Genomic DNA, 13,674 nt, shown 5'->3' with positions numbered 1-13,674 from the left:
TTTCAGAGAAAAGGGGAAACTAGGGTCTAGAGGATAATATACCCAAGTTCAAATAGATGGGAGGTTCTGATTGTAATATCAGTTAATAATTTTTTTATTATGACAGAAGTTGCAGAAAGAATGTAAGAAAAAGGTAGCAGCACTGCCCAAGTGAGGTTATACAAGAAGAGGAAGAGAGAATCTGTGAAGATACTGAGTGGGGTATTGAGTTGCTATCTGAGGTTTCAGAGAGGAATTGAAAAATTCCAGACTTAGCTGAAGGAGTTACAGTGGCATACACAATTCTGAAAAAGCAAGACGATTCTGTCACTGAGGTAACAGGAAGATTCTGGAAAGCTTGGAAGACCTCATGGCCAAGATGAAGAATATGTAGATAATGGACTGGCATATATTTTATTTCTCATGTTAAAGCCTCTTCCCTTGAAATTAAAAAAATTTAAAAACTGATAAAACTTAGGGCAACATTAGTTAATGTATACTCTTAACTGAATTGTTATACTTTTTGAAAATCCTGTGACTTGCTTGTTTCTCTCCACTCCAACTAAATCATTAACTCCTAAAATATATGTTTCATTCTAGTAAGAAAACCTCAAAGGATATTGTAGGATATAAATCTTATTTGAAAACATAGCCCTTGAAATGTTTTGGCCTTTTGGAGTTGGGGAATGACAAATCTGATCTTGTAATCTTTTTCTTTCCGGTAATCTCTTGTGTCTGTTGCTTGAGGGACATGGACAATAAAGCAGTACATGATCCTCAGATACAGGGAAAAGGACAAGGCATATAGCTTATTGATTAGAGCTGACAAGCATCTGCTCATTATGTTTGGAATTGCTTTCTATAAGAAAATTGCCCATTACTATTAATTTGACCAACAAGGAATTTAAAATAGCCTGTGAAATAACATCTTTTCAAATGTTTGCTGATGCAATACAAGTTGAAATGTATTCATTGCAAAAGTCTGTAAACCTGTGGATTATATATTCAAAATAGACAAAGACAAATAAAAAGCAGGTATCTTCATGAATAGACAAAGTTGCTTTCAGGAAGTATAAATTATATTCTGCACTGACCAAAGAATAGAAGTTATTGCATCTGTGGAACATATATCTGGAGTTGCTATACTTTACTAAAGAGCAGGGCATAAATTTAGACTAAGATCCATCCGGATTACACTCATTCTTTAGGCCCCTCCTGGATACTTCTTTTAAATTTTGATTCAAGGCTGGACGCGGTGGCTCCTGCCTGTAGTCCCAGCACTTCGGGAGGTTGAGGTGGGTGGATCACCTGAGGTCAGGAGTCAGGAGTTTGAGACCAGCCTGGCCAACATGGTGAAACCCCGTCTCTACTAAAAATACAAAAATTAGCTGGGCATGGTGGTGGGCGCATGTAATCCCAGCTACTTGGCTACTCAGGAAGCTGAGGCAGGAGAATTAGTTGAACCTGGGAGGCGGAGATTGCATTGAGCCAAGATCATGCCATTGCACTGCAGCCTGGGTGCAGAGCGAGACTCCGTCTCAAAAAAAAGAAAAAAAAAATTGATTCTCGAGATAGTGAGATGTCAGCAAGGTTTGTCTTGTATAGTGGGCATAAAAGAAAAGTTCTGAAGTGCCTCTTCAGTGACTTGTAGTTAGTGGAAAAATATCATTTTCCCTGATCATGACCACTACACTGTAAATTGATATAAATTAACTTTCTCTGGAGTGACACACAAATAACGAAGACTTAAGAGAACCTTGATTGAAATAAATTTCCAATTGCTTGGAGGCCAATAAATACCATGCAGGTATAATCATTAAAAAAATTATATAAACTACAATATTTTAGCTTTTCTGTGTGAGAAAGTGATTGGCTTGTTTGAGACAGAGTCCTGCTCTGTCATCCAGGCTGGAGTGCAGTGACACGATCTTGGCTCTCTGCAGCCTCACCTCCCAGGTTCTAGTAATTATCTTGCCTCAGCCTCCCAAGTAACTGAGATTACAGGTGTGTGCCAATACGCCTGGCTAGTTTTTGTGTTTTTAGTAGAGATGGGGTTTCACCATGTTAGCCAGGCTGGTCTTAAATTCCTGACCTAGAGTGATCTGCCTGCCTCCGCCTCACAAGGTGCTAGGATTACAGGCATGAGCCACTGCACCCAGCCAAAAGTGATTTCATGAAAATTGTTGAAAACCTTCATTAACTCTTTGTGATTAAAGTTGCAAGTTTATTGCAGTAATGGGAATGTGTTAGATTAATGGTCAGGGGAGTTATATTTTAAAATCCGTGTAGTATATTTATAGTTCACCCAGTAATTAGAACACTGTATCTTAATTCCTTATTGTTCCTCTAGTGTGTCATAGGAGGTAGAGTTTCTTGATGCTGGGATTGTGGATTGAAAATAACATTCTCAGGGTAGCCTCTGACTTAAAAGGCCAATTTTTTAACCATGATATTTTCTGTGATTGTATATAATTTAGTTTAAATTTATACTTAATAAGTGCCAGAGTACACGGCTATATTCTTAGTATCCTTTAGAACGCTATTTCTTAGTCAAAGTGTATGAGGCATCTAGCAACATTTTACATGATATATAAAATTTGAGGTAAATGTGCTTTTTCATGGGAGGAATTCATACCTTAAACTGTATTCTTGAAGGAGTGTATGATTCTCCCTCTGTACTTTCCCCTGTTTTTGAATTATTGCTTCAGAGTATTTTTTTAAAAAGTTTGAGTACTTAAAACAGCATAGAGAAGTAAATTGGTGACTTAAAAATTCATTATTTTGTCCTATATGCACATGTTAATATAGCATTACATTTCAGTGGCAGTATTTTTCATTTTTTGAAGTTTTACTTGGTTAATTTTCAAATTGCTGTTCATTATCATTTGTATTTCTTCTATTTCTTGAATCATTGTTACCCACTTTACGATATTTTTCAGATTGTATTATTCTCTTGAGTTCTTGGGGGTACTAATCTTCCCATTTGTTTTGATTGCCAACTTTCCCCATTTTGATGTTCTATTTCTTCATTTAGTTTAATTTTTATTTTAAATTGTGAGCTCACTTTTGACCGAGGTAGATTTTTCTGGGATGAGTTCTATTCCCTCTGAATGCTTTTGCTTCTGTGGGATAGGGACTAGATTTAATATTTTTTGGCAAAGGATTTCTTTACCACATGGGCAGTGTGGATTCAGACTCCAAACCCTCATGTTTTCCCCTTATGCTGCCCCCTGCCAACACCCTAGGTTGCTTCACCGGACCAAGAATCAGAATTTTTATTATTCCCTGACATGGAGAAAGGGTCCTGGTTTTAATGAGAGGTAATCATTCCAGTCCTCCACCTCTGTTAAGCCACCAGTGATACCTTTGTTCCTTGTGGATCTACCTGTTAGCGCCTGTGTCCAGGACTTTTGCTTTTGCAGCATCTATTCCTGTGTTTAAAGTTTTGTTTATTTTTCTTTATTTCTGATTCTTGGGGATTTCTCTTCCTTTCTTCTCTCCTTCATTAGTTTGATTGTATATTTAAAATTTCTCATTGTTGTCTGTTTTATTCAGCATTTCTATGTGTATTTGTGTATGTATGGGTCTGTGTTACTGCTTGCTATGTTGTCAAGACCATATATGCACAAGGACTGTTTTGAAACTTTGTTTAATAATAACTCAGGCTAGGTGCGGTGGCCTATGCCTGTAACCCCAGCACTTTGGGAGGCCAAGGCAGGCAGATCACCTGAGGTCAGGAGTTCAAGATCTGCCTGGCCAACATGGTGAAACCCCGTCTCTGCTAAAAATACAGAAATTAGCTGGGCATGGTGGCGCACACTTGTAATTCCAGCTACTTAAGAGACTGAGGCATGAGAATTGCTTGAACCCTGGAGGCGGAGGTTGCAGTAAGCTGAGATCATACCACTGCGCTCCAGCCTGGGCAACAGATCGAGACTCTGTCTCAAACAAAACAAAACAAAACAATCTGTTAAAAATTTTTGGCCGGGCGCGGTGGCTCAAGCCTGTAATCCCAGCACTTTGGGAGGCCAAGACGGGCGGATCACGAGGTCAGGAGATCGAGACCATCCTGGCTAACACGGTGAAACCCTGTCTCTACTAAAAATACAAAAAAACTAGCCGGGCGAGGTGGCGGGCGCCTGTAGTCCCAGCTACTCCGGAGGCTGAGGCAGGAGAATGGTGTAAACCCGGGAGGCGGAGCTTGCAGTGAGCTGAGATCTGGCCACTGCACTCCAGTCCGGGCGACAGAGCGAGACTGTGCCTCAAAAAAAAAAAAAAAAATTTAATATGAAAGATACTGGTGCTTAAAGGTGAATAATACTGTTTTTACCTTCATGTGTCTGTGATTGTAAAAAGTCTCAGAAATATACCACCTGTAACTTTGTTCTTTGTATATTTTAACTCATTAATGTATAGTCACAGTATATTTCATAATCTTTTACTGTATATCAATTTAAAAGTACATAGTGTATTTTATTTACAGAATTTAGACACAGAGCCTGACATAATTGATAATAATTTTAACATGACTTTATTAACTACTCTTTTCTCATTCTTCCCTATTCTCTTCTAGTCTCCCTTTTGCATGGATTATTATTCTCTTTCCCTGCCCTACTGTTGGTTCCAGATTCTTATGTAATTCCACTGCAGATAAGAGAGAGGAAGAATGGTAGAATGAAAACCTACTGGAGAAATTCGAGAAGAAAGGGAAGAAGGAAAATAATGGGTGAAGGGAAGGTTAAAATCTCTTGCTCCAGCACTCTCTGTTCTCTTCTAGGCCTCTTATTTTACTCCTTCAGACTCTGTCTTTATTTCTCATCTTTTCTTCTCACTTGTGCCTCTGCCTTTCCACTCTCTCTTTCTATTGGACACTTTCCTTCTTACGCCATTGTAGCTATCACTAGTGGCTTGCAATCTATGTTCCTACCACCTGGCCAGTAGTTGTAGGTAGGAAGGAGGTTGGATGGGAGAATTGAAGGAGACTCTGTTTTTGGATCTTGGGCTACATAGAGCAGGAAGAAAGATGTACCTTGCAAGGTATACCAGGCATTTTGTATTGGAACTTTGAGTTCTTTTTCTTCTAGAATTACTCATTTATCTGTTCATTAAACAGTACACAATGAACCCCAGGCAGTGTTTTAGGAACTCAGATAGAAACATACTTTGTTCTTTTCAGTTTCAAAGAGATTTTTTTATTTACTTTAGAATTATTTCATTTTTGAATGTCTGAATTTCAGCATCTGTGTTTATTTCAAACCTTTTGGGAATAAAAAGGCAACTTGTTATATTGGAAAGATTTTTGGAGCCTGATAGATCTGAGTTTTAATCCTGTCTTTGCCACTTACTAGGTATGTAATATTCAGAAATTTATGTTATCTTTCTAAACCTTTTTTTTTTTTTTTTCCTGTAAAATGGGAAGTTCTTGGTATGGTACTTGGCCTAGATAGCTCCCAATAAAATAATGCCTGCTGAGATTATTATTATCACACAGAAAGTTTGTTCTTAGTACCAGTTTTTTTTTTTTTTTTGCCAAGAAGTACTTTTAAAAATAGAGTACATTAAGACAGTAATTAAAGGATTCTATTTTATTTATTTATTTTTATATCACATTCTTGAAGTTTGGACAAGTTGTCATAATTTACGTAAAACTACTACTTCTAAGCTATTACTTGTAAGTTGGTGTGTCGTTCCCTGAGCTAGCTACTGTGAGCTAGCTCACAGTACATAGTAGTACTGTGACTTACTAGTCAAGTTTAGGCCAGCAAGTCACATACTATCTTTAGGCCTTATATTAATGAGGGTTAATAATGTGTACCTTATGGATTTTATGATAACTAAATTATGTATTAGTCTGGCAGCTCACAACTGTCTGGTTGTGAGCTGAAAACCAAGTATTTAGTGTAAGATTCAGGGTTGTTCGGGGAATACAAGGCAGGGATGCAATCAAATGTCAGGAATCACCAGAACCCCGGGAATAAGGAAACTATGGGAACACTTCCTTTACTCATTGTCTTTGCCTTTCTGTATGCATCTGCTTTGTTTTTCTCTTTCATTATGTGGAACTGATTTTCTCTTTTGCTTTTAGCCTTGTAGTATGATGTTTGCCTCAACACTTGCTGAGTTTGTATGTTAATTCTTGTAATCATCTGCAGACTGACTCTGAGTTAGGTTTTAAATTGTCCCCCAGCTTAGGTCACGTTTCCATATTGGTTCAGTTAACTCTGACTAGTTAAATGGGGCCTCACAATATGCACTTGGCCCACCCCTGAGAACTGAGGGGGAGATTTTCAGAAAAAGAGAGGCGATGTGGCAGATACCTCAGAAAGTGTGTGCCACAAGTGAAGTCATTTAAGTGTGTACAGCACTGAAGAAAGTCAAGGTATTGTTATCATGAGATGATGTAGTACTTTGTGAAATAACACTGATAGCATATTCAGAATAGCATGTCATTTATCTACCAGTACAACAGATCTGATTGGTCCCTTATATGTCCTTGATTTTTGTCAAGGGCAGTAGTGTAGTGATTATTATTATCTTTTTCAATTGTTGTAATGAATATAAAGTCTTTTGCAATTTGTCTTTTATATTCAAATTATTTTAATCATACAGTGTGCTTGAAATGGACGTTTTGGTGGATATAATTTTTTAGAACATATCTTTGTATAAAAGCACTTTCTTAAATATTGGTAATGAACTTTTTTCGGGAATAAGTTGAATGTATAATCAGTATTTTTTTCAAATGCAGCATAGAAATAAGAAATATTCCGGTAATTAATACATGATTCTTTTGGTTCTATCATTGAATTTCTGAACTCTCAGCTGTAACTTGTTAAGGCATCTTTTAAACTATCTCAGACATTATGAATGCGGTGCTCAGTAATGATTTTTATAACCCTTAGCATTGTTTTGGTTCATTTTCTTCATACTACTTAGGGTATCATCATATGACAAGATAACTATATACCCCTCTATAGACACTTAATATTTTTAATATTTATTGTTCCATGTTCATATTTACCCCAAATTAGAATAATCAGTAGGTATAATTTACCTGAAATGTCAGCTGTACAGCACACTTTTCCTGAATTTCTGATTTAGCCTGGATGGGGGAACTAGGTTTTGGTTTAAGGATACCTTTGTTTTGTGATTTTGTGATATAGTAGAAATCAAAGCTTCTTTTAAGTGTAGAAGGTTGGTGTTATAATTATTTGGGGAGATAGTCAGGCTCCCATTTTTAGTTCTTTTTTTTTTGTGACAGGGTTTCACTCTGTTGCCCAGACTGGAGTGTAGTGGTGCCATCTAGGCTTACTGCAGCCTTCATCTCCTGGGCTAAAGTGGCCCTCCCACTTCAGTCTCCTAAGTAGCTGGGACTGCAGGCACAAGCCACTGTGTCTGGCCCATATTTATATTTGTATTTTTGTAGAGATGGAGTTTTGCCATGTTGCTCAGGCTGGTCTTGAATTCCTGGACTCAAGCAATCCGCCTGCTTTGGCCTCCCAAAGTGTTGGGATTACAGGTGTGAACAACCACGCCCGGCCCCATTTTTAGTTCTAATAGGCCTGTATGTATCACCCACCTTGTCAAACTTGTATGTAATTTTTTAAAAAAAGGTTTCACCCACCTTGTCAAACTTGTGTGTAATTTTTAAAAAGAGTTTCTTCCTTCTTTAATTTGAAACAGAGTCTCACTCTATTGCCCAGGCTGGAGTGCAGTGGCATAATCTTGGCTCACTGCAACTTCCGCCTCCCGGGTTCTAGTGATTCTTCTACCTCATCCTCCCCAGTAGCTGGGATTATGGGCACACACTACCATGCCCAGCTAATTTTTGTATTTTTAGTAGAGACGGGGTTTCACCATGTTGACCAGGCTGGTCTCGAACTCCTGATCTCAGGTGATTCACTTGCCTTGGCTTCTTACAGTGCTGGGATTACAGGCGTGAGCGACTGTGCCCAGCATCTTCCTATTTTGTTTTAAAACAGCTTTACTGACGTGATTGACATACCAAACAATTCACCTGTTTCAAGTGTACAGTTCAGTGGTTTTGATATCTTACTAATTTTTAAAAATCGTGGTGAAATAACAAAATTTGCCATATTGACCACTTTTACATGTACAATTCAGTGGCATTAAATTATATTTATAATGTTATGTAATGACCATCACTATCTGTCTCTAAAACGTTTTCATTATTCAAAGAGAAATTCTGTAACCATTAAGCCCTAACTTTTCATTCTCCTGTCCCCCAGCTCTTAAGTAACCTCTAATCTACTTTCTGTCTCTATGAATTTGCCTATTCTAGATATTTCATATAAGTGAAATAATGTATTTGCCCTTTAATGCCTGGCTTATTTTACTTAGCATATTTTCAAGATTCATCCACATTATGGCATGTATCATACCTTAACTTCATTTTAAAGCTGCTTAACAAACTGTTGTGTGTGTATGTTTGTGAGATACACAAACCAAATACCACATGTTCTCACTCATAAGTGGTAGATGAACGATGAGAACACATGGACACAGGGAGGGGAACAACACACACCAGGGCCTGTCGGGGTGGGGTCCAAGGGGAGGGAAATTTTGTTTATCTCTTCATCTCTTGATGGATATTTGGATAATTTCTACCTTTTGGCTACTGTGAATAATGCTGCCATGAACATAATTGTACAGATAATGTTTGAATCTCTTCTTTTAATTCTCTTGGGTACATAGGAATGGAATTTTTGGGATATGTTGGTAAATCTATGTTTAGCTTTTTGAGGAACCACCCAACTGTTTTACAAAGCAGCTGTAACATTTTATATCCCCTCTAACAATGTATGAGGGTTCCAGTTTCTCCACATCCTCATCACTTGTTATTTTCTATTTTATTTAATTAATTAAAAAATTACAACTATTGTAGAGGTTGTGAAGTGGTATCTCATTGTGATTTTGGTTTGCATTTCCCTAATGATTAGTGATGTTGAGTATCTTTTCATATGTGTATTGGCCATTTTTTAATATCTTCACCACATGTATATATTATTTTACTTTAAGTTCTGGGATACATGTGCAGAACATGCAGGTATGTTACATAGGTATACATGTGCCATGGTGCTTTGCTACACCCATCAACCCATCATCTGTGTTTTAAGCAACACATTAGTTATTTATCTAATGCTTTCCCTCCCCTCGGACCCCACCCCCTGACAGGCCCTGGTGTGTGTTGTTTCCCTCCCTGTGTCCATGTGTTCTCATTGTTCATCTCCCACTTATGAGTGAGAACATGTGATACTTGGTTTTCTGTTCTTGTGTTAGTTTGTTGAGAATGATAGCTTCCAGCTTCATCCATGTTCCTGCAAAGTACATAAACTCATTCTTTTTTCATTTTTATTTATCTTCTTTGGAGAAATATTTATTAAAACTTTTGCCCATTTTTGAATTGGGGTTTTTTGTCGCTGACTTGTAGGAGTTCTTTATATAGTCTGGTATTAATTCCTTAGTAGATACATGATTTGCAAATACTTTTCCCATTCTATGGGTTGTCTTTTCTCTCTCTCCATATGAATTTTAGGATGAATTTTTCTTTTCTTTTTTTTTTTGAGACAGAGTCTCACTCTGCCGCCCAGGCTGGAGTGCAGTGGCCAGATCTCAGCTCACTGCAAGCTCCGCCTCCCGGGTTCGCGCCATTCTCCTGCCTCAGCCTCCGGAGTAGCTGGGACTACAGGCGCCCGCCACTTCGCCCAGCTAGTTTTTTGTATTTTTTTAGTAGAGACGGGGTTTCACCGTATTAGCCAGGATGGTCTCGATCTCCTGACCTTGTGATCCGCCCGCCTCGGCCTCCCAAAGTGCTGGGATTACAGGCTTGAGCCACCGTGCCCGGCCTTCTATTTCTGTAATGCCATTGTAATTTTGATAGGGATTGCTTTGAATCTGTGGATTGCTTTGGATAATTTTGTCATATTAACAATATTAAGTCTTCTTCCAATCCAGAATACTGGATGTCTTTTCATTTATTTAAGTCTTCTTTAATTTTTATTAGCAATATTTTGTAGTTTCCGGTGTACAAGTCTTTCACCTCATTGGTTAAATTTATCCTTAAGTACTTTATTCTTTTGAATGCTATTGCAAATGGAATTTTGTTATTATTAATTCTGTTATTACTGCTTTTTAAGAGACCAGATCTTGCTATTTTGCCCAGGCTGGAGTACAGTGGTATGATCATGACTCATTGCAGCCTCGAATACCTGGGCTCAAGTTATCCTTCTGCCTTAGCCTACTGAGTAGCTAAGGACTACAGGCATGTGCCACCACGTTCAGCTAATTTTTTTCTCTTTCTCTTCTCTGTTGTGTGAATTCCACATGAAAATCCTGTCTGTCTTTCCTTTCCTTACATAACACGAATACAGAAATCTCTAGTAGACTTGACTAAGCAGTGCGGAATACCCGTTTTCGAAGCTAGTTAGGGCTAAATGCATACTTCTAGATCAAAGCAAACTGTATGACCTGTCTGTTTCACTCCCCTAATGCTCAAATACATATCTTTGATCTTATCACACTCTGGCTCCATGGAAGGAAGAGAGGAGAAGACAGCTACACCCATGTATTATGATCCTTTAATCATATCAATTCCTTTTTGTGAAAGACGGACCCGAGGAGAGGAAAGGAGACACGTCTAAACTTCTCTTAGAGGCAGCAGAATATATAATTGCTCTAATCATTAACAAATTTTAATTTACCAGTTAAAAATATTAATAAGATTACATCTAATTTCCTTTAATGAAATTCAAAGCATTTTCCATTTTCTAGCTCTTATTTCTTTGCATTTCTTCTCACAATTCTTTACCATGGATTGTTTACCATTAACACCCCAAATTCACTTCCTTACCTCTCTTCATTTGCTTATATTGTTCCCTCTTGCCTGGAGTATCTGCACAGTCAAACCCAGGCAAAGGAGCAAAATTCTATTTAGTTCTCAAGGTTCAATTTATCTGTTATCTCCTTTGTGTGAAGCATTAGTTTCCACATAATTAGTGTTCTCATTAATTCTGAAGCACTTAAAACTTTATCACATTATTAAATTTTGTGTCTGCATATATGCATACTTGTCTGTCTTGAATGAAGACTAAGAGCTTCTTGAAGGAAAGTATCATATCCATAATCAACTTTCTAAAAACTCCAGTCATTGCCACCATGCTTTGTATACTGTAGACGTTTGCTGAAGCATTTTGAAAGAACAAATGAATGTGAAAGAAATATGAATTTACTTGATGGGAATTGCTGAAGAGCTCTCTGGTGCCGTGAAATCTGCTTTTATTTTTTATACGTTTGTGTTAAAATATATATTTAATGCTGATAGGATGTTAAAACTGGTCTCATTTTTACATCCCCCTTGCTTTGCATTCTTTCATATGTTATTTGGAGTTTAAACATATATTTCTCACCAAAAATGTAATTCATATGTAAGAAATAAAATATGTTGTTTTCTTAGGGAAATCAAATTTGTTTATTCTCATATGGTTTGGAATTTTTAAATATTTTGACAATTCTTAAATCATAATTTGAATTTTTGTGTAACTAAGAAACACCATTATTTATATCTAATTTGCATCACATTTTATTAAGAAAATAATTGATATTGCTCTTTCATTTCAGCTAAACCATTTACTTCTAAAGTGAAACAAATGCGATTACATAGAGAAGACTTTGAAATATTAAAGGTGATTGGTCGAGGAGCTTTTGGGGAGGTAAGAGATTAAGATTTGATAGAAGGTCTGCTAATTGTTTTGGAAGCTGTTGAACACAGTTGTGAGAGAATTTAACAAGTATTGTTACTTGTTACTTGTTAAACAATATTTGTTAAGTTGTGATTGATGTGATTGATTGTGCTGTTGTGATTGATACAATTGCTCAGAAAATAAAGTGTTGAATGAAATATTTCTACTTGGAATTTTTTTCTAAGATCATGTTTTCACATGTACTTCATATGTCAATGTAAATATGAGTGTTTTTCTAGATTCTTTTCTGTTGGTCTGTTTGTCTTATTCTAGTTTATAAGGAATCTTGATACCTGGTGGTGTATATAACTCCAACTTCCTTTTTCTACCCCTCTCCCATCTCTCCTCCCCTGATATATTCATAGTATTTTATTTTGTGTATGTATGTGTGTGTTTGTTTATTTTTGAGATGGAGTCTTCCTCTGTTGTCCAGGCTGGAGTGCAGTGGCGTGATCTCGGCTCACTGCAGCGTCCACCTCCCGGCTTCAAGTGATTCTCCTGCCTTAGCCTCCTGAGTAGCTGGGATTATAGGCATCCGCCATCAGGCCCAGCTAATTTTTGTATTTTTAGTCAAGTCGGGGTTTTGCTGTGTTGGTCGGGCTGGTCTCGAATTCCTGACCTCAAGTGATCTGCCTGCCTTGGCCTCCCAGAGGATATTTTCATAGTATTTTAGAATCAGTTTTTCAGTTTCTGCTCACTCGTAGAGATACACATACACGGCTGGGCGTGGTGGCTCAAGCCTGTAATCCCAGCACTTTGGGAGGCCGAGATGGGCGGATCGCTAGGTAAGGAGATCGAGACCATCCTGGCTAACAAGGTGAAACCCCGTCTCTACTAAAAAATACAAAACACTAGACGGGCGAGGTGGCGGGCGCCTGTAGTCCCAGCTACACGGGAGGCTGAGGCAGGAGAATGGCGTGAACCCGGGAGGCGGAGCTTGCAATGAGCTGAGATCTGGCCACTGCACTCCTGCCTGGGTGACAGAGGGAGACCCCGTCTCAAAAAAAAAAAAAAAAAAAAAAAAAAAAAAGAGATACACATATACGTACGCGCGCACATACACACACACACTCTCTCTGTCTCTCTTTTCCAGGAATTTGGGTTACGTTTGTATTGAAACTGGAAATCAGTTTGCAATTAATTGGCATCTTAACAATACTACTGAATTAGCTAATCCATAGACATGGTATATTCTTCCATTTATTTAGGGCTTTATAAATTTCTCTCAATACTGTTTGGTAGTGTTCATTGAGTATAGAAGACCTCCACATCCTTCAGCAGATTTATTCCTGGATATGTGATATTCTTGATATTATTTTAATTAGAATTGTTTGTGAAATTTCATTTCCTAATTGTTTTCTTGGTAGTAGTTAGAAGTATAATTTAATTTTATTGATCTTATACCTTGTTATACTTTTCAAATCAGGAATTTTGTTGAATTTTATTAATACTTTGTCTGCATCTTTTGGGACATTCATGGTTTTTCTCCTTTACTTTATTAATGTGTTGAATTATGCTGTTATATTTTCTTTTTTTTTTTTTTTGAGACGGAGTCTCGCTCTGTCACCCAGGCTGGAGTACAGTGGCCAGATCTCAGCTCACTGCAAGCTCCGCCTCCAGGGTTTACGCCATTCTCCTGCCTCAGCCTCCAGAGTAGCTGGGATTACAGGCGCCCGCCATCTCGCCCGGCTAGTTTTTTGTATTTTTAGTAGAGACGGGGTTTCACTGTGTTAGCCAGGATGGTCTTGAGCTCCTGACCTCGTGATCCGCCCGTCTCGGCCTCCCAAAGTGCTGGGATTACAGGCTTGAGCCACCGCGCCCGGCTTGCTGTTATATTTTCAGATGTTAAACAATCTTTGCATTCCTAAAATAAGCCAAATTGGCTTGTGATATGTTACCCCTTCATATGTACCAGTGGACTTCATGTGCTTTTTGTGTG

At 37.9% G+C, this 13,674-nt stretch overlaps 1 protein-coding gene across 1 annotated transcript in view; it reads left to right on the top strand.

Annotated features, from left to right (window-relative positions):
• Window positions 1-13,674, top strand: part of CDC42BPA (CDC42 binding protein kinase alpha (DMPK-like)) — a 314,354-nt gene that overhangs the window by 46,973 nt on the left and 253,707 nt on the right. Inside the window, exon 2 of the mRNA XM_011948976.1 lies at window positions 11,614-11,705. Within this exon, the coding sequence (XP_011804366.1) occupies window positions 11,614-11,705 (92 nt within the window). The remainder of the gene's footprint in view (window positions 1-11,613; window positions 11,706-13,674) is intronic.

The sequence above is a fragment of the Colobus angolensis genome, unplaced genomic scaffold, assembly GCF_000951035.1.
Source record: "Colobus angolensis palliatus isolate OR3802 unplaced genomic scaffold, Cang.pa_1.0 Scaffold288, whole genome shotgun sequence".
In the NCBI taxonomy this organism is placed as follows: domain Eukaryota; kingdom Metazoa; phylum Chordata; class Mammalia; order Primates; family Cercopithecidae; genus Colobus; species Colobus angolensis.
The sequence above is the reverse complement of the archived record's forward strand: the minus strand, read 5'-3'. Positions and strand labels throughout refer to the sequence as shown.